General features: G+C 35.9%; 2 protein-coding genes across 5 annotated transcripts in view; one reads left to right on the top strand and one right to left on the bottom strand.

The window, feature by feature from the left end:
* PYROXD1 (pyridine nucleotide-disulphide oxidoreductase domain 1) overlaps positions 1-19,449 on the top strand; it is a 23,179-nt gene extending 3,730 nt beyond the window's left edge. The window contains exons 3-12 of the mRNA XM_006155081.3: positions 539-658; positions 4,197-4,325; positions 6,850-6,923; positions 9,349-9,509; positions 10,378-10,478; positions 12,451-12,583; positions 13,766-13,878; positions 14,500-14,622; positions 17,298-17,435; positions 18,543-19,449. Of these exons, the coding sequence (XP_006155143.1) occupies positions 539-658; positions 4,197-4,325; positions 6,850-6,923; positions 9,349-9,509; positions 10,378-10,478; positions 12,451-12,583; positions 13,766-13,878; positions 14,500-14,622; positions 17,298-17,435; positions 18,543-18,791 (1,341 nt within the window). The 3' untranslated portion in view covers positions 18,792-19,449. The remainder of the gene's footprint in view (positions 1-538; positions 659-4,196; positions 4,326-6,849; positions 6,924-9,348; positions 9,510-10,377; positions 10,479-12,450; positions 12,584-13,765; positions 13,879-14,499; positions 14,623-17,297; positions 17,436-18,542) is intronic.
* The window catches only part of RECQL (RecQ like helicase), a 30,250-nt gene continuing 29,251 nt past the window's right edge, over positions 18,853-19,851 (bottom strand). For all 4 annotated transcript variants that reach the window (XM_006155077.3, XM_006155080.3, XM_006155079.3 and 1 more), the window contains exon 15: positions 18,853-19,809. In XM_006155077.3, the coding sequence (XP_006155139.1) occupies positions 19,654-19,809 (156 nt within the window). In that variant the 3' untranslated portion in view covers positions 18,853-19,653. The remainder of the gene's footprint in view (positions 19,810-19,851) is intronic.

Raw genomic sequence — 19,851 nt, 5'->3', positions numbered from 1 at the left:
GACATCTCTTCAGCATACTAATTTTGTAGCCTTTTTATATATACCAAATAGATAATATGCTAGATAATGTGGTAGTTCTGTTTTTTATTTTTGAGGAACCTCCATACTCTAGTAGAGTTCAAAAGGATGCCAGTGATTTTGGAGATCTGCAAAAAAGAGCCCAAAAACTAGATTCCAATAAGGTCTTCTAGTAAATGGACAGAGAAAGCTAGAAAGATGAGGAAGTAGAAAAGTTGTTTGGTTAAACTGTGAAGAAGTAAGTAGAGTTAGGCCTTATTTTATAGGTCAGCCTGATTTACAGGCCAGCAGTCTAAAGTTCAGTGACTTACCTGAGGAGCAGAACTCATGTGTGAGTTCAAGTCTTGAAATCCCAATTGTAGTCCTCCTACTGTGTATAATGCAGCTGGATAACTTTCTTGTGTTATGAATATGAAATAGAAGTGTATAAAAACAAATGAAAGTATTCTTATGGTGTAAGATTCTTAAAAGAAAACAATTTTTTAAAAATACACATTTTTATCTCTTCCATCTAATACAGGTGTCTAAAGTATTGGAAGAATTTGATGTTGAAGAACAACCAGGTACCATGTTAGAAAATCGCTTTCCCAACATTAAAGTTATTGAATCTGGAGTAAAGGAACTAAAGAGTGAAGAACACGTAAGATTTTTTTTTTTTCCCTTAATGACATTTCTCCATTGTGAAATCTTGGTGACGTTTTGTCTGATTGCTTTTGATCCTCTCTCTGCCTCCATCACCATTTTAAGTCATTAATATATAAAGTTTAGTGACATTGATTTCCATTATTTTCCCAAAAAAACAGATACTTTTTGTGTTTATCGAGATTATGTAATTATCTTACTTACTTAGGCATTTTATTTTTCAGATTTCAAATTCCACTGTGTTCTGGGTACTGCATTAGGTGCTGGGATGCAATGGGAATAATACAAATACAGTTCCTAGGAGCTGTCAGTGTCATAGGGAATGCAGACGTGAATTCACATAATTAGATGGACATGTAAAAAGCAGAGTCATTGAAATAGTAGCAAAGCTCTTATGAGGAATTTGAGTTGGGTTTTTTGTTTTTGTTTTTCTTTATTCATGATAAAGCACTTGAGTGCATTCAAAACAGGGAGCATGAGAGAGAGAGTAAGAGAGTAAGAGAGAGAGAAGCACCCCCTACAAGGTCTGGTCATGCTGTGGTCCCCTTCCTCTGGTCCTTTTGATCTTGGGTGCTTATACACATACCTGGTATGTTTCAGATAGACTGGCCAAGCACATAAACCCACCATGTAGGAACTACCTTCTCCTAAGGAAGGTAGTGCTTTTCTACTGTTCCACAGAACTGGCTCTGAGCTAGGTTGTGAGATAGATGAATTAAAGAGTTCTCCAGGTGTAAAAAAGCAGTTCAGCTAGAAAGGACTGAATGTTCAAAGGTCCAAAGGAATGAAAGAGGGCATGTGAAATAGTGAGGAAGTCAAAGGGTAGATGAGTAAAGGAGATTGGCAAAAAATCTAAAGAGAGAAGCAAATAAGAGTATAAAGAATTTTTAAATGTCAGGCTAAGAAATTGAGTGTATTTTATATTCAGTGGAGAGATTGTAAAGTGATTTTAAGTGGGGTCAGAATGAGAAAATAGAGGGGTTTTTTGTTTTTGTTTTTTGTTTTTTTTTTGTAGAGGTTTTTTGCTATAGGGCACGTGTGCTCACCAGAAAGACAGAGAGAGACAGAGAGAAAGCAAGAAATCACTTTCCAGGGGAATGGCCACTCTGCAATCCCTTCTTCTCCATTCTCTTCTTGCGATCTTAGGCACACATGCACACGCGCCTGGCATGAGTTTAAACCGCCGGGTCCAGGACTCGAACCGCGGTCAACTACATGGGAGTCCAGCGACATAGCCATTACACTAACTGCTGGCCCCTGTTCTGTTTAAGAAAGATCTATCTGACAGCAATGTCAAGGAAGCAGTGGGGTAGAGCAAATGCCTAGTTGTCAATAACCAAATGAGGAGGTAGCTGTAAGTAGTCCAAAATGACGTACGGCCTAAACCAGGGACAGTGTAGTTGGAAAGACGATTCCAGGTTTGTGTGGTATTTCTGCTATAACCTCAGCAGGTCTCGGTAACTCCTCAGACATGAGAATGAATAAAGCAGTGTCAAGAAAGGATGTTTTCACATGATTTATAATATCCATGGATGAGCTATCGGCACAGTGAGAAGCAGGATCTGTAGTTGTTTCTATTAGGCAGCTGTAATTTGTGAGTTTCTTGTAGGAGAAACACACACACACGCGCACACACACACACACCACATTTGAAACAATTTAAGTGATAAGTACTGAGTTTTATGAGAAAAAAATTAAAACTCTAAATTTCAAAATCCCAGAGTAAGTTTCTCATACTTAACAGTGTTTGATACATATTCATAGTACGTCTTTGTCAACTGATTTTGCAAATTAAGGTGGACTTTCAAAGCCATACCAATGAGGGACGTTGTATATTAGGGCAGTTGAATGAATCTATGTGCCTTCTGTTACCATTGAAACGTACCTGATGGTGATAAGTGTCTGCATTTTCTCATCCATCATCCTGTACACTCTTTAGTGCATTAGAAATTGTGTAATTTACTTTCAAGTCTACCTTGTAAAAGTTAGCAGTTACTAATGAAAAGTTTTTTGTTTATACTGTTTTGTACAGTAGCTAAATGTATTTTTTTTTTTAGGAGAGATGTTGCTATAGGGTGCCTGTGATCACTGGAGAGATAGAGAGACAAAGTGAGAAATCACCTGCCAGAGGGGATGGCCAGTACAATCCCTTCTCCTCCATTTTGCTCTTGGGATCTGGGCACGCAGGCACACATACCAGGCATGAATTTTAAGTCACCTAGTCTAGGACTCTAATGGCAGTTAACTACTTAGGAGTCCAGCAACATAAGCATTACGCCATCTGCTGGTCCCGCAAATTATTTTTTGTTTGGTCTTTGTCTAAATTGACTTCTATTTCTGTCAGATAAAATTCTAATCAGATTATCTGACAGAAGACTTAAATAAAACTTCTATAGAGTTTATGCTATGTTGGATTAAGGATTTTATATATTTGTTATGCAGCTTAAGAGTTCAATTGGGTAATACATTTCTCAGTGAATATTAAGTACTATGATATGATTTGCTAAGTTCTATAAATCTAACCTGTGGCACGAACATTAACCCTTAAATCATTTAACAAAGTCGAGTGTCTCACAGTAACATACATTTAAGTTTATCTGCTTTCTAAAGGTTGCTACATATATGGAGATCTTCATTCTATATTAAGGAGCAAACACAATAGATCTCTAATACATAGTTTTAGACTCAGTGGTATTATGAAAAATAAATATGAATAACCTAAGCCCAATACATGTCACAGTAAAAAGTCAACATGTTTTTCACTTAATTAAAAATAATTCCCCTGGGACCAGCAGTTAACATAACGGCTATGTCACTGCACTCCCATGTAGTTGACCGCAGTTCGTGTCCTGGACCCGGTGGCTTAAAACTCACGCCAGGCACATGTGCGTGTGTGCCCAAGATCCCGAGAGGAGAACAGAGAAGGGATTGCGGCATGGCCATCCCCCCTGGAGGGGGGCGTGATTTCTCGCTTTCCATCTCTTTGTCACTCTCTGTCTGTCTGGCGAGCGCACGCGCCCTTATAGCAAAAACCTCTCCAAAAATAATAATAATAATAATTCCCCAAAGCAATTTAGCAGATAGTAAGGCGTGATATGATTATAATCACTAGATCTTTTTTATAGTAATTTCCACTGAAGTCAGACATCATCTTTAAGACCTGTTCCAGTTGTAATATGAACAAAACACTCAAAACTTTTTTAACGTTTAGTTTTTGACCCAAAGTCAACATGTCATTCCAAACATTGGACTCCCTGAAATTTAGTGCTGAATTTTGTGTGCTTGTGCCTCTTTATTCTAGGTGAAGAAGGCTAGTTTTCATAATTCTCAAAATGGTTCATGATCCTAAAATGATTAGGAATCACTAGAGTAGAAATGTATTTTCATGCTAAGTTTTGTAATTTTATAACAAAGTAAGTCCTGAGTGCCATGAAGAGGCAACTTTAATGTATTATTTTTCGTTTTTGCCTTACTGGATTTTTAAATTTTACAGATGTGTTTCTCTCTCTTCTTTTCATTGCTATATGTGTTCCCAGTACATTTTAACAGAAGACGGCAGTAAGCTCGAGTATAAGAAACTCTGTCTGTGCGCTGGAGCTAGACCGAAGTTGATATGTGAAGGAAATCCTTATGTTTTAGGAATCCGTGATACAGACAGTGCTCAGGTAACTTTTTAAGGTTGGGTCTTGGGAAGGAAACATGAAGATGCCTTAGACTGTTCTCCTTCTCAAAGTGTTCCACTTGTAATGTTAATTCCTATACTGTAAGAGCCAAAGGGTGGTTTTTGTCTCATGACCCGTACACCAGGAAGTGGTTATAGTGTTTTATTACTCCAGTTTTATTTTCTTAGTTGATAATTTAGTTTTTACTCTGTGTCCCTTTGATTGTGAGATATCCTAGACTATAGAACAACTCTGCAGAATGTTACAGTTTACACTACATGTACATATATTTCTGTACTCTGGAGATACATGATTTGCAACTTACATCACGAAAAGGAGAACGCATACTCAACGTTTCTTGAACTTATTCTCCAGCAAAGAAGTTAATATCCAAAAGATTTATTTGGTTGAGAACCATGACTAATCTATGCAACTGAAAAAAAATCACTTGTTTTATTGCTCTGGTCCAGAACTGTGAAAAACTATCCCAATAAAGTGAAACTTCTATACCTGGAGCATTATGCAACTTCTTGTGGTAATTTATTTCAGGGTTTAAGTTAAGAAAAAAGGAGAGGAAGAATAGGATTAAATGTTGTGAAACTAAACATTTTTGAACATAAAGAAACTTTTATTTTGTCTAGTAGTTTATCTGATCTCAAGCTCATTGTTGTTTTTTCCCAGAGGTGGTGAATTTGCATTATATAATATTTTATATTCATGAAAATTAGTAATGTTTTCTTTCAGCCAATTTTTATATCAGTAATTAGGAATTTAGGGAAAAAAAAAACTAAAAGAACTTGATTATCTTCTTTTTTTTTTTTTTTTTTTGGAGAGATTTTCACTGTAGGGCGTGTGCGCTCGCCAGACAGACAGAGAGAGACATAGAGACAGAAAGCAAGAAATCACCCCCCAGGGGGGATGGTCACGCCGCAATCCCTTCTCCTCCATTCTCCTCTCGGGATCTTGGGCACGCACGCACACGCGCCCGGCGTGAGTTTTAAGCCACCGGGTCCGGGACACGAACCGCGGTCGACTACGTGGGAATCCAGCGACATAGCCATTACGCTAACTGCTGGTTCCCAGAACTTGATTATCTTCTTATAAGCAGTTTAGGTTCAAGTTATCAGACATTGCGCTCAGAACTGTGTTCCACTTAGGCCTTCTACATACACAGATCCATTGAATCATCATGATAATCCATGTGACAGTTATTACTCCCACTTTACAAACAGGAAACAGATCAAGAGATTAAGTGTCTACCTAAAGTAGCTATGAAGTTGATCAGCTATACAGTTTAAACTTCTGTCTGTCATCTCTTTGTCTAGTACTGATTATAGATCTTTCTTAAATTGTCCACTACCCTCAATGAAGGACAAACTAAAATTAATATCAGTTTTTTATTTATTGTAAAATTTTAAAGAACTTCAGTAATTATTAAATATTATAAGTTTGGGGGTTAATTTAATAGAAATGGTAATAGGAGGAGGGATGTATCTGTTCCGGTGACATTCTGAAGCAGAGGTACTATTCTTTACTTAAGAGCCAGTGGCTTCCTAAGCTCATGGGGATCTTTTTTGGGGGACTGGAGATATCAGTTAGCTATCTTATAATGGTAGTAGCATAACAGTTTTTTTTTGTTTTTTTTTTTGTTGTTTTTTTTTTTGAGAGGGTTTTGCTGTAGGGCGCGTGTGCTCACCAGAAAGAGAAAGACAGAGACAGAAAGCAAGAAATCACCCCCCAGGGGGGATGGCCATGCTGCAGTCCCTTCTCCGTTCTCCTCTTGGGATCTTGGGCACACACGCACACACACCCGGCATGAGTTTAAGCCATCGGGTCTGGGACTAGAACCGCGATCAACTACATGGGAGTCCAGTGACATAGCCATTACGCTAACTGCTGGTCCTATAGCATAACATTTTTTAAAAATAAATGTTAAGTTTTATTATGTGCCTGCTACTCCTAATAGCTTTAGCTACATTATCTCATATATTCCTTACAGAAACTTCAGGAGGTATAATCATTTAGTTTCCGTTTACAGTGAAGGAACCTGAGCTGCAGAGACATTAAGCATTGCTTAACCGCTATAGCCAGTGGCTGCAGAAGTCTGTGCTTAATAACTGTGCTGCTCTGCTTCTCATTCCTGATAGTTTCAAGTGTTGCATGACTAGGGAAATGTGTCAACTGAATGACTGGAAGAAAAGAAAGAATAATTGAACTGGTCAGATAGTTGGGAAAGTAGCAAACTGAAGGCAGCATCTCTTGCTGAAATTCTGAAGTACTCTTAAGTGTAATGACATAAAAGGCAAGGGAAATAAGGGGGGCACTGCTGAGAAGGCATCTTGTGGTGATGTACAAAGGGGACAATTTGTAATGTTAAGTGGGTGGGGGGGCTCCTAGCAGAGTGGGAAAGTGAGTTTCTTTTACTGTTCCTTTGTAAGTTCAAGTAAGTACTTACGTTTTCAGAATATTATTAGTGAACCCTTTTTTTCAGGTATGTGCCCACTATCTCATTTTCTTTTTAATATAGGAATTTCAGAAACAGCTGACTCAAGCTAAACGAATAATGATCATAGGAAACGGTGGTATTGCACTTGAGTTAGTGTAAGTATATATTTTTAAATATTAAGAATTGGGGGACCAGCAGAGGGCATAATGGTTACATCAGTGGACTTCCACGTGGTCAGGCATGGTTCAAGTCCTGAACCTGGCAGCCTAAAACTCACACCAGGAGCATGTGCACCCAAGACCCCGAGAGAAGAATGGAGGAGAAGGGATTGTGGCGTGGCCATCCCCACTGGGGGCATTTCTCGCTTTCTGTCTCTTGTCTCTCTGGCAAGTACATGTACCTATAACAAAAATTTCCCTCTAAAAAAAGAGAAAAAAGAATTGGTCTGGGATTCATGTGATTATTTTAAGACTAGAAAACATCTTTAATCCTGAAAAATTAAAGGTAAATATAATTCTTTTCATGTTTTCAAGCAGAAAAATCCACTTTTATTTTTTAACTCTCATGGAATCCATAGTTGTAGCAATTTCTTTACAAGACATAAATGTTTTGGGAATGCTTTAGGTTTCAAGGAGTCATACATCCATGACTGCCCAGATTTAATCCATAGATGTGTATTATAAATATGCGCTACGTTTAAAAATAATTTAAATGTGTACTTCAGAGATATCTATCCTCAGTCCCTGCCTCTTTTTTTTTTTTTTTTCCTTCTTTCAGGTTTTTTGGTTTTGGTTTTGGTTTTTTTTTTTTGCCATAGAGCATGTACAGTCACTGGAAAGATACAAAAAGAAGAAGATAGTGAGAAATCACCTCCTTTGAGGATGGCCACAATGCAGTCCCTTCTACTTTCTTTTGGGATTTGGGCACACACACAACTACGACTGGTTTGAGTTTCAAGGCACAGGTCCAGGACTTATACTGTGATTGGCCATGTGGGAGTCCAGAGCCTTAACCACCATGCTACCTGTTTACCCCATCCCCACCTCTTTTTATTGCTTGTACCTATTCTATTTCACTTGTTTATGTTACCCATCTGGCTAATGATACCCAAATGTTTGCAACTCCTGTTTTAGGATGTATAATATTCCCAGCTGTTAATTATTAGAACTTCAGGAAGTGTGAACATGTTAATTAGCACAAAATATCTTCATCTTCAAATGGTATTTCAAGTTCAAAAACATTGAAAAATACCCTCTGTGGCCTGCAAAGCATTGATTCACTTTCTTTTTGAAGAGTCAGATATACTAAACTTTTTTGCTGTGACATGTTTCTTGATTAGTCTTGAAAAATCATATAACCTAACTAGGTTACATTGTGATACAAAGATGGCAATACTTTGTACCATAAAAAACGTGAATACATTAATACACGATATTCTTTTTTTTTTAAGAGTATTTTGATATAGGGCACACGTGTTCGCCAGAGAAACAGAAAACAAAAAAATCAAGCCTCAAGGGAGATGGCCACGCCGCAAGCCCTTCTACTCCATTCTTCTCTCAGGATATTGGGCATGCATGCACACACTCCTGGCGTGAGTTTCAAACTGCCAGGTCCAGGACTCAAACCACAGTCAACCATGTGGGAGTCTAGCACCTTAACCACTCTGTCATCTGTTGGCCCCATAGTATTCTTAGTGATGTGGCAAGTTAAAATACAATCCTGTTATAATTAGGATGACCATGTATCTTGTTTGTCTAGGATTGGCCAAATTTACACTATTTGTACCAAAATAATTATTAATAGATAGTACCCTGGGTTAGATGATAAATTACATGATCATTTTAATTATAATGGACTTCAGGGACTTTGTGAAAGGACTATTGCTTAGAAAATCACATTCTTAATGTCTAAACCTAAAAAAAAAAAACATCAAATACCAGACGCTGGTTTTTGAGTAGTAATGGAAGGTGGCTTATATATACCATGCCCTTACATTCTTCCTCTAAGATCCTGATCTTTCTGTGAACCATATCTTTCATGGGCCACATGTTTAGATATTTGTGAGATAAAGGGGATTAAATATAAGGTAATGGTTCATTAATAACGAAGTTACGATTTTAGCTTATAACTAATTCTTTCCTTTTTTGTCCCCTGCCATAATTTTAGCAAGTCATCAGACTGTTCTCAGTATTGTAGCAACATACTACCCATCCAGTGCTGGTAACACTGTAGCCAGATCAAAGCACTGCTTACTCCTGGGAATCCTGAGAGAAAGTCATAACAACTATATTATAGAATTGAACACTTTGAAATGATATTCATTGTAATGAAATTTCCTTGATATTCAATAAATATATTTGTCAATTATAGGTTCTCAGTGAACTGATTAAATTTTTATTATACATTCTATTTTTAACTCTTATCCCTAAAGATTGTTACATTCTTTTTTACTTAGTCTTTCCCAATTTCCCTTGAAATATTTTCTTTACTTTTGTCTTAGTAGATAATTGTTATTTGGAGACGAAGATTTTTACCTAGGCTTTTGAAATTACTCTAAATAAATTTTAATATTCCTTTTAGGTATGAAATTGAAGGCTGTGAAATCATTTGGGCCATTAAAGATAAAGCAATTGGGAATACATTTTTTGATGCAGGAGCAGCTGAATTCTTGACTTCAAAGCTCATTGCTGAAAAATCAGATGCTAAAATTGCACATAAAAGAACCAGATATACAACTGAAGGTAAATATAATATCTAGCTCATTAATTCACAGATTACACTATTTTTTAACTATATGAGAAAATTTAGTAAAATATACTTAGGGGTTAAGAATAAGGATAGCATTTTTTCTATATCTTTACCTAAAGTTTCCAGAATTTTCTAGAACATAGTGAAATAAAGCAGCCCATCTATATCTTTGCAAACAGATGCCGTAATCCGGCAATAGCTAAGATAATTTTGTATGAACTGCAGTGAGTTTAAATGCTAAAACAAACCTCACTTTTGTTGATAATAGCATCTCCTCCAAAAGGTTTACTCACTCCGTGCTTCAGTGAGAAACAGACAGCATTGTCAACAGGGTCCTCGCTCCACCATCCACTACCAGCCTCAGTCTCACATCATAGGCACACGTACACACCAGGCATGTACAGTGAGGCACTAGGACTGGGGAACTTCCAGCTGTGGATCCAGCTGTTACCTCTAAGCAATCATCTGGCCTCGGTAGCTTTTTTTAACTTTTGGCTTATAAAATTCAAGAATTTTCTAAGTTTTAGAGGTGCCAGAAATTGACATGAATTTGGAAAATAAATCTGATGACTAATTTTCTTAACCTTTCATATTAAACAGTATATGTAAGATTCAAAAGATGTGTTAAGTGTGCTGATACTAAATATTCAATTTGAAAGACTACCATTTGTAGCTATGAATTAAATATTAAAATAATTAACAAAGTAAATACTAAAATATGTTTCTAAATAAAATTATTAATATAGATAACTTCATTTAACCACATTTAATATATGACAATCATTACATTGCCTAAAACTTCAGAATATAGCATAATTCTCTACCTGGAAATTTTTATTTCATTTGATTTTCTCTCTTCAGGAAGGAAAAAGGAAGCAAGAAGCAAAGCTAAAGCTGATAATATAGGCAGTGCCTTGGGACCAGATTGGCATGAAGGTTTGAATCTTAAAGGAACAAAAGAGGTATGTTTTCATATACTGATTAGACATGTCTAAATGTAATTTTGAATTCCTGAACCATTTGTTAAAGTCTGGTTACAAATAAAAAGGCAAAGAATTGCTAGGTCACTTTACTTAAAATCCATCATTCTGCAAAAGAACTTCAAAGCTATTTGTCACAGTTGTCTATCAGAGATAGGTGAAGATCAGATTCAGCAAAAACAACACTCAGCCTTCATTTTAACTTTGCAGACAAGAGCCCCAGATCCAGACTATACCAAACATACCTGTCCTATTTTAAGGTCACGTCAGAGTCATGCAGTAAACTGATATTATAAAGGTTACATTAGATGGATTTAGATGGATTTAAATACATACTTAATATCCTAATTAGATAAGCAGATGACCCGTTTTTACTCATTCGATATTTTATTTTTATTTATTTATTTTTTTGGAAAGGTTTTTGCTATAGGGTATGTGCGCACACCAGAAAGACAGAGACAGAAAGCGAGAAATCACCCCCCCCCAAAGGGGGGTGGCCACCCCACAGTCCCTTCTCCATTCTCTTCTCAGGATCTTGGGCACACATGCACACATGCCCGGTGTGAGTTTAAGCCACTGGGTCCGGGACTCGAACTACGGTCGACAACATGGGAGTCCAGTGACATAGCCATTACGCCAACCGCTGGTCCCAGAAGTTTTATTTTTAAATAGTTGTTAAAAGACTGTTAACAACAAAAATTAGATGTATCATGAAGCTAAAACCCCACCTACCTAAAGATGAAAACCAAAACTTTAAAGAAATCACTTCTTACAATATGTATTTACTATTTAATCACTATATATTCAGTTTTCTCTTAAGATTCATATTTAAATACTATAATTTGATACAAAGATGAAAATATAGAAGATCTAATGCTAATTAAAGCAAGCCAGACTATGAAAGGCATGGTATGTCCCCATTCGGTATACCAAATGTCTGCACTCTATGGCATAAAGTGAAGGACTAGAAGATAAAGTAGCAGGAAGGGCAAGTGTAGGTATCAGAGATTACATAGGACAGGATACAGTGGAGAGTGTGAGGGAGGGCTCAGGAAGACATTTAACAGAAACAAGAATGGAAAGTTATCTGTTTAGGATGACGTAGATGGTAACATCTTTGACCTGACTGACACACACCGCATGCATGCTTTGAAAAACTCTATTGTATGCTGTAAAGATGTATAGTGATTAAATAGAAAATACATACTGTAAGAAGTGTGCAAGCAGTTCATTACTTTTGTGATTCTTTTTAAAAAATTATGTATTTATTTTAATTTTACCAGAGAGAGACACAGAGGGAGAAAGAAAGCAAGTCACCAGGTCCAGGACTTAAACCTTGGTTGCCTATGTGGGAGTGTCCAGCACCTTAACCACCACACCACATGCTGGTCCCACTTTTGTGATTTCTTTAAAATTTTAGTTTTCAGCTTTAGGTAGGTGGGGATTTAGCTTCATGATACATCTAATTTTTGTGATGGAAATGATGCACAATCATTTTTTTCTGACTTTCAGATCCTAAAGTTGATTGTATTTTTAACCTGACATGGTCAGCAGCTTAGTTCGGTAAACATTTACAGAGTATCTAATATCTACCTGGCACCTCACTACAGTTTTGCCATAAACAGTGAATCAAGAGAGACATGCCCTGAAGAAGTTTTAGTCTGTAACTACGGTAATAAAAAAACATACATGTGAAATGAGCAATGAAGTCTACACTAAAAATCCCGCCCTCTGTGCTACCTGCCAGTGCAGCTGCTGATTCTCTGCTGAATGAACTTCTGCTCAGTTCTTCCATGCACAAAACTTGAGGCTTATTTTGGGGCCTCTAATGTATTTCCACTTATAAGAACTATTTTGTCTCTTTTAATGTAAGTGAATGAAATTTGTTTCTTCATCTGAGTAAATAGGTCCTTCTTCTGCAAGGAAAAAGTTGACCAATATTTTCTTATTTTAGTTTTCTCATAAGATTCATATTGAAACTACATGTGAAGTAAAGAAAATCTATCTTCAGGAAGAATTTATACTTTCGAAGAAAAAATCCTTGACTTTTCCAAGGCATCATCATAAGTCAGTTACAACTGACAAAGGTAAATAATGGAATAAGAAAAAAACAAACCACATAACTATTTATTTAGACTGAAGACAATTTAATTTTGTTATATATACCGAAAAACAATTCCAGGTTTCCATTTAAATTTAAACATGAAGAGTAAAAATAAACCACAGCGTAATAACACCAAGTCACTTAATTTCACTACATATTCTTTAGGTTTTCTAATAAATTGTGTAAGCCTCAAGTTTTACATAGGATTCAGAGTGTTTTGACTGTCACAGGCTGATGAGTCAGAATATTTTTTAGATAATAACAAAACATACAAACTCAAGCCTTTGGAGGTGAAATGACTTCAAATCAAATAGATCGAAAAATCTATGTATTGGGGATGAAGATGTACATCTCTTCATTCCTATTGTACACCTCCTGTAAGAAGTACTATCATTTGTGGGACCAGCAGATGGTGTAATGGTTACGTTGGTAAACTCCTACATGGCCGACTGCAGTTTGAGTCCTGAACCCAGAGGCTTGAAACTTAATGCTGAGCACATGTGCATGCGTGCCCAAGATCCCAAGAGGAGAATAGAGGAGAAGGGATTGTAGTGTGGCCTTCACTATGGAGGGTGACTTCTCACTTTCTGTCTCTGGTGAGTGCATGCACCCGATAGCAAACTATAACAAAAATCTCTCTTAAAAAAAAGAAGTGTAATCATTTGAAGAAATACATTCAGCCATTTAGTATATGAGATATTCCACTATTTTGAATTCCTCGGATTTTTCCATAGGAAAAGAGAGTGTTAACAGTTAGAATATGGATAGAATGAAAAACATTGAAAAGTAAGCTAATGGGACTAAACACTAAATGAAACAAAAATATTAATAAATATATTTAAAGAAATAATTTATAAAGTCTGTCTGTCTCCCTCCAGTAAATACACATGCCCTCTAGCAAATTTTTAAAAAATTGTCCAAATTTGGAGGAAAAAATGTTTAGAATGCCATGATTTTGTAACTATACCCAGGACGAGATGTTTTAACAAAAAATTATTTTAACTAATATCCTCATTAAAAATTAAGGGGCATTGTGATGTTGTTCTAAAGTCATCTCCTGCCTTCTTTTTGTTTCTTTTTTGGTTTCCAATCATTATATTCACATAGGTTGTGGACAGTTGATGGTGATTACACTGGAGAATAAAGTCTGCCTTTTTTTTTTAAGAGCTATGGCCTGTATATGTGGAATTGACGAACGAAAAGATATATGGCTGTGATTTCATTGTCAGCGCTACAGGAGTTATACCAAATACAGATCCTTTTCTCCATGGCAACAATGTAAGGCAATTTTTTTTTTGGCCAGTTACAAATATTTTTAAAGTATTAATTCTTTATGAATACCTGTGTTCTCAAACAAGAATATTCACTGTTTTAGGACAAACTTTTAACTTAAGATGGCTAAAAACAACTTGGCTTATATTTATAGTGTGATTTACAGTATCCTTTACTGCATAAAATTCTTAAGCAGTTAACATCTCAGCATAAGCATTATCATTAATGGGACATAATATGCAATTTATAGGTTAAGAGACTGACACCTCTTACAAATTCTTAAGTGATTCTTTTAGAGAAATGATACTATATTTTTGCTTTTTAATATTGAAGCTTATGAAAAGAGGTGTGTTTTTAATTATAGGTCTAGTTATATGATTATTGGGCATTTTTGATGTTAAAATTCTAAGAATTTTATAAGTTGCTTTTGAATTTTATGAGCCTCTCTTGGTAGAAATTTGATCCCTGGAATTCAGCTTAGGTATCTAAACTTTGCAGCTACTTTTCACTTTCTTATTAAAGATCAACATACAAAGGTGTTATAAGTTTGACTTACTCATTTACTTTAGAATAAAAAAGTCTTGTTCATTTTTCTTAGCACTTACGCTTATGAAGAACATTGTTTAGTTTGATCTAGGAGAAGATGGTGGTCTCAAAGTGGATGACCATATGCAGACATCTCTTCCCGATGTCTACGCTGCAGGGGACATCTGCACTGCATCCTGGCAGCCCAGCCCCTTCTGGCAGCAGGTGAGGCAGCACAGATTACCACATGTTTTTGTCAGAGTGTCCATCTGAAAATAAAGTGGTTTCTACCAGCAGATCCAACTTCCTGGTGATCCAAATGTTTTTCTTTAATGAGAACCTATCACAGAATTGTTCCATAATACTTTAAAAAAAAACATTAAAAACTAGAATTTTTCTTTCTGTTAAGTTATTCTGTAGTGGTAGAGTTGACTGGGATGGCTTTTCATTGAAAAGACTTAGGGGCTGTTACTTTGGTTTTTATTCCCATGTGCTTATCAGCACTGACCCAACAGAACTTCCAGTGATGATGGAAATGTTCTGTAATTCTGCATTGTCCAGTCAAGTGACCACTAGCTATGTATGTCATAGGGCCATTCCCCCAGGGGATGATTTCTCACTTTCTGTCTCTCCAGTGAGTGCACACACTCTATAGCAAAAAATCTCTCAAAAAACAAAACAAAAAAAGGAAGCATCTGAAACAAGACTGATGTGACTAGAGAACTGAATCTTTAATTTCATTTACATATTTTTAAAGAATTATTTTATTTAACTTTATTTATTTATTTGCTTATTTTAATTTAGCCAGAGAGAGACAGAGAGAGTGCCTGAGAGAGAGAGAAAGTAAGCTGCCAGGTCTGGGACTCCATGTCGGGAGTCAAGTGCCCTTAACCACCACACCACCTACCGGCCCCATCATTTACATTTAATTAAATATAAATAGGTGCATGTGGCTGATGGCTACTATATTGGATAGCACAGCTTTAGATTTAAAAATAAATTATGAAGATTATAAATCATAGAGACAGGACATTCTATTTCTGGATGATCCCATTCTTTCTCTGGAGTAATTATTACTGAAAAATGTTCCACCACTGAATAGCTCTTCTCAGCCTTAGAAATCCTACTGTCCTCAGTTTTGCCTACCAGGTCTTGTAATGGAGAAAAAGCATACTACAGGAAGAGAGCTAAAGAATGACCCAAAGTGAGTTGTCTCAGGAAGGGTAGAGTCAAGAGAGATGTTACAGATAAAAGATCCAGTTTGTGCTGTTCTTTGGAAAAGATCAGCTCCACATAGGGGTCTTATTCATCAGGTTAACTGAGAAGTAAAAATGATAGAAGAGCTATGTGTATTTTAAGAGGCAGCACATCATTTTGTATTTATGTAGGCAGAGACATCACTAAGATAGTGTTCTCAGCCTGCTGGTATCCAACATGCCTCAATCTAGCTTGTTTTCAGTTTTATCTACTGTCATCCTATTCATTTTTGTGGCATAACCATTACCAATTCTTAATTAGGAATTGGAGTTTGTGAGACTCTTTTTTAAATGTCTTTTACCCTAGGATATATTACCTCCTTAATGTGTCATAATCTGATAAGGGAAGAAATCTCCAAAAAACACACAGATGTCCCTGGATTTCAGTGAATTTGATAGAATTCATTTCTTGATTTGCACAAGCAATAAGGACACAAATTAATTTTTTTATGTAGTCTAAGACACAAAGGGATTTTGAGGAATACATTATCAAGTCTAGCAGTGAGATATTGCAGATCACTTCTGCAAGCCATTCTCCAGTTATTACTACATCAGTCTACTCTGCTTTTGCTGTATACTGCCTTTCACTTCATCACACCTATCTTATCGACAGAGAGGAAACTGAATAAAAAAGAAATCTACATTTAAGGGACACAAAAATGGAAAATTAATCTGTTGATGATAACATTTATGATAATATTTTTTTATAATTTCTTTACTTAAATTTATTTATTTAGTTAGTTAGTTCGATCAGAGAGGGACAGAATGAGAGAGAGAAAGTGAGAAAGCAAGCTGCTAGGTCCAGGACTTGAACCACAGTCAACATGTGGGAGAGTCCAGTGCCCTTAACCACCACAACACCTGCTGGCCCATTTATGATAGTATCTTTAAGTAGTCTAATATTCTGTGTATTCATACTAGGAAAAATCATTTTATAAGTTGTAATGATATACAGTGATTGAGTGTATAAAATTTTAAAAATTAAAAAAGACATCTAGCACTTCTAAATATATCCTCAATACTCATGGTCATATTATGTGTTACTTTTACATTGCTTTGTATAGGCTAATCTACTTAATTCTTCCAGTAGCCTTAGAAGAGGTGGAGTTATAATTCTTCCAGTAGCCTTAGAAGAGGTGGAGTTAGATTTCAGGAGAAGAAACCGAGACTCAAAAAAGTTAAATAAATATGTAAAAATGTTGACATTCAAATCTATTATGACTCCCTAGGTCAGTGTTCTTTTGTGCCAAGGAATCCCAAAACTTTGTAGAAATACAATACAAATATAATAGATGGAAAATTAATACTGTTGTAGAAAAAAAAATTAAATGACTTCCCTGAATTAGTTGCAGAAGTCTGATACGATGTCCTGGGGCTGGGATACATCTGTCTGATCATTAATTGTACAGCACACTTTACATCTCTAGTGCAATAAAAATGAAGATTACTGAAAAATGGACCACATTTTTCACAATAGTTTGCATCCGTATTAATGCTGATGACAGAATTTGAAGAGAGACCTGGTTTGAAGGACCGTCACATATTGAACCTTTTTAAGGGAATATATTCTACACTGTTAAGATAACATTTGCCAAATAATGATAATGAGAAGTGGTACTGTATAACATTTTCTCATGATTTCAGATGAGGCTGTGGACCCAAGCGAGGCAGATGGGCTGGTATGCAGCAAAATGTATGGCCGCAGCTAGTTCAGGAGACACAATTGACATGGATTTCAGCTTTGAACTGTTTGCTCATGTAACAAAGTTTTTTAATTATAAGGTAAGATGGTTAAGCAAATTTAGGCCTTCAGGCCTTTTCTGCTTGTTTTATAACTAAATATGATTGATTGTCTAATTTTATAAAAAATGTATATGGTTTAAAAAAGACTTTTTTACTTTTCTTATAATACCTAGTATGTCTATTAATCTTCTTTTTTTTTTTTTTTTTTGGAGAAGTTTGTGCTATAGGGCATGGGCACGCTGCAGTCCCTTCTCCTCCATTCTTGTCTCAGGTTCTTGGGCATGCACTCACACACACACCCCAGCGTGAGTTTAAGCCACCAAGTCCAGGGCTCAAACCGCAGTCAACTACATGGGAGTCCAGTGACATAGCCATTACGCCATCTGCTGGTCCCAATTAATCTTAATTTCTAGTCACCTGATAATTATTACCCAATTTACTCTTATACTATTTTATAGTTAGAGGGAAAAAAGCTCTTTCTAGATGTGCTCCCTTTTGGTATATTTCTAGCATTATTTGAAATTGCCTTTTGTTTATAAGGGTAACTGTTAGCTATCATATTTAAGAAGGAACTGGGTGATTTCCCATTCATACTGTCTTTATTTAATCCTCTTTACGTTACCAAGGCAGGTTTTATTCCTTCCTAACTTAAGAAAAAGGAGAAACATAAAACGGAAGGCTCAGAGAAAGTAAGTAATTTGTCCATGAAAGATTTAATTCATCACCTCATTAAAAATCTTTAAACTAGGGGGCCAGCAGGTGACGTGGTGGTAAAGGCACTAGATTCCCACAGAGAGAGACCATGATTCGAGTCTCAGATCTGGTGGCTTGAAAAATCACTCTGCGTACATGTGCCCAAAATCACCCCCTAGGGAGGATGGCCATGATGCCGTCGCTTCTTTTCCTCGGATCTTGGACACGCATGCACACGCGCTCGATGTAAGTTTCAAGGCACTGGATCTGCAACTTGAACCGTGGTCAGCCATGTAGGAGTCCAGTGACATAACTGCTATGCCATCTATTCATCCCATCAGCTATAAAATTTTATTGAATAGTTTTCTGCTGTCTATTTTAGCATAACATTAACCACATGTTATATTTTCTTTTTAGTACTCACAATAATGATTTTTTTATCCTTATATATAGGTTGTATTGCTAGGAAAATACAACGCACAAGGCCTAGGTTCAGATCATGAATTAATGCTGAGATTCACCAAAGGACGAGAATACATCAAAGTCGTCATGCTAAACGGGCGTATGATGGGAGCTGTCTTAATTGGTGACACAGATTTAGAAGAAACATTTGAAAACTTAATTTTAAACCAAATGAATCTTTCATCATATGGAGAAGATCTGCTAGATCCAAATATTGATATAGAAGATTATTTCGACTAAAAAGAGAACTTTAGGAACCACATACAGTTCCAAGTGAGAAAAAAACTACAAGGCAATAAAATGAATGGCTACACTGATTTAATGATGACCTCACTGAAGTTAAAAATGTAGACATAATGATGATTTTAGTGGAAAAGTATATAAAAATAAAATTCGGATGAAATTAGGCCATATAATTTATTTACATAAATATTTTTCTTATAAATTTAACCACTTACTTTGTAAGAAGTCTCGTTATTCATTTTTGTATTTTGAACTTAAATATGTTCATTTGTGATTTAGCTCTGGAGCAAATTTAGCTAAATAACTCTATTAGCCAAAATGTGCTCTAGTGGACCAGAGCTATTCTGGTCCACTAGAAATGTCAAAACAAGCTGTGGTTTCAGAAACCTTCTACTTGTATTTTACTTAAAGAAAGATGTAGCAGTATCTTATTTGCTGATATTATTTGTATTGATGCTTTATTCCTTTTTGCTTGAATTCTGCATCTGTTTTTATACCTGATATCCTCTGCATTATTCATCTTAAAATGCCACTCACTCTTAGTAATGAGCCTATGTCAGTATAATATTGCTATCAAAGTTATTTCAGAAGAAAAGCCAACTAGGTATATATCAAAGCATAAAGCACTTATACATAACAAAAGATTTTCCCCTGTTTCATACTGTATTATATAATTCGTGATCTCTAATTTTCAAAAGGTGTCAAATTCTCAAATCTTCATAGATAAGCTCTGCAAAAGTAGCTCCATATATATAAAATATCAGTGAAATAGTTTTAAAAACTCCAGTAAACTGCAACTATTAAACTAATGGTGTACACATGCATAAACTTCTTTTCTTGGAAAATTTAGTTACACATCTCAGGCATCATTAATTTTTCTTTTTTTAGCCCCAGTGTTCTTAGAGCCAGATTGCTGACCCACGTTTGCAGACTTCTTCTGGAAGTTACCTGAACTTCTGTCTTCTTTGTTTTTATCAGCAGCTTGTTTAGAAGGACAAGTTTGAGATGAGTCAACCTATAAAAAAATAATAAACACCCTGGTTGAAAATTCAGCTAT

Source organism: Tupaia chinensis, unplaced genomic scaffold, assembly GCF_000334495.1.
Source record: "Tupaia chinensis unplaced genomic scaffold, TupChi_1.0 Scaffold000434_1, whole genome shotgun sequence".
NCBI lineage: Eukaryota > Metazoa > Chordata > Mammalia > Scandentia > Tupaiidae > Tupaia > Tupaia belangeri.
The sequence above is the reverse complement of the archived record's forward strand: the minus strand, read 5'-3'. Positions and strand labels throughout refer to the sequence as shown.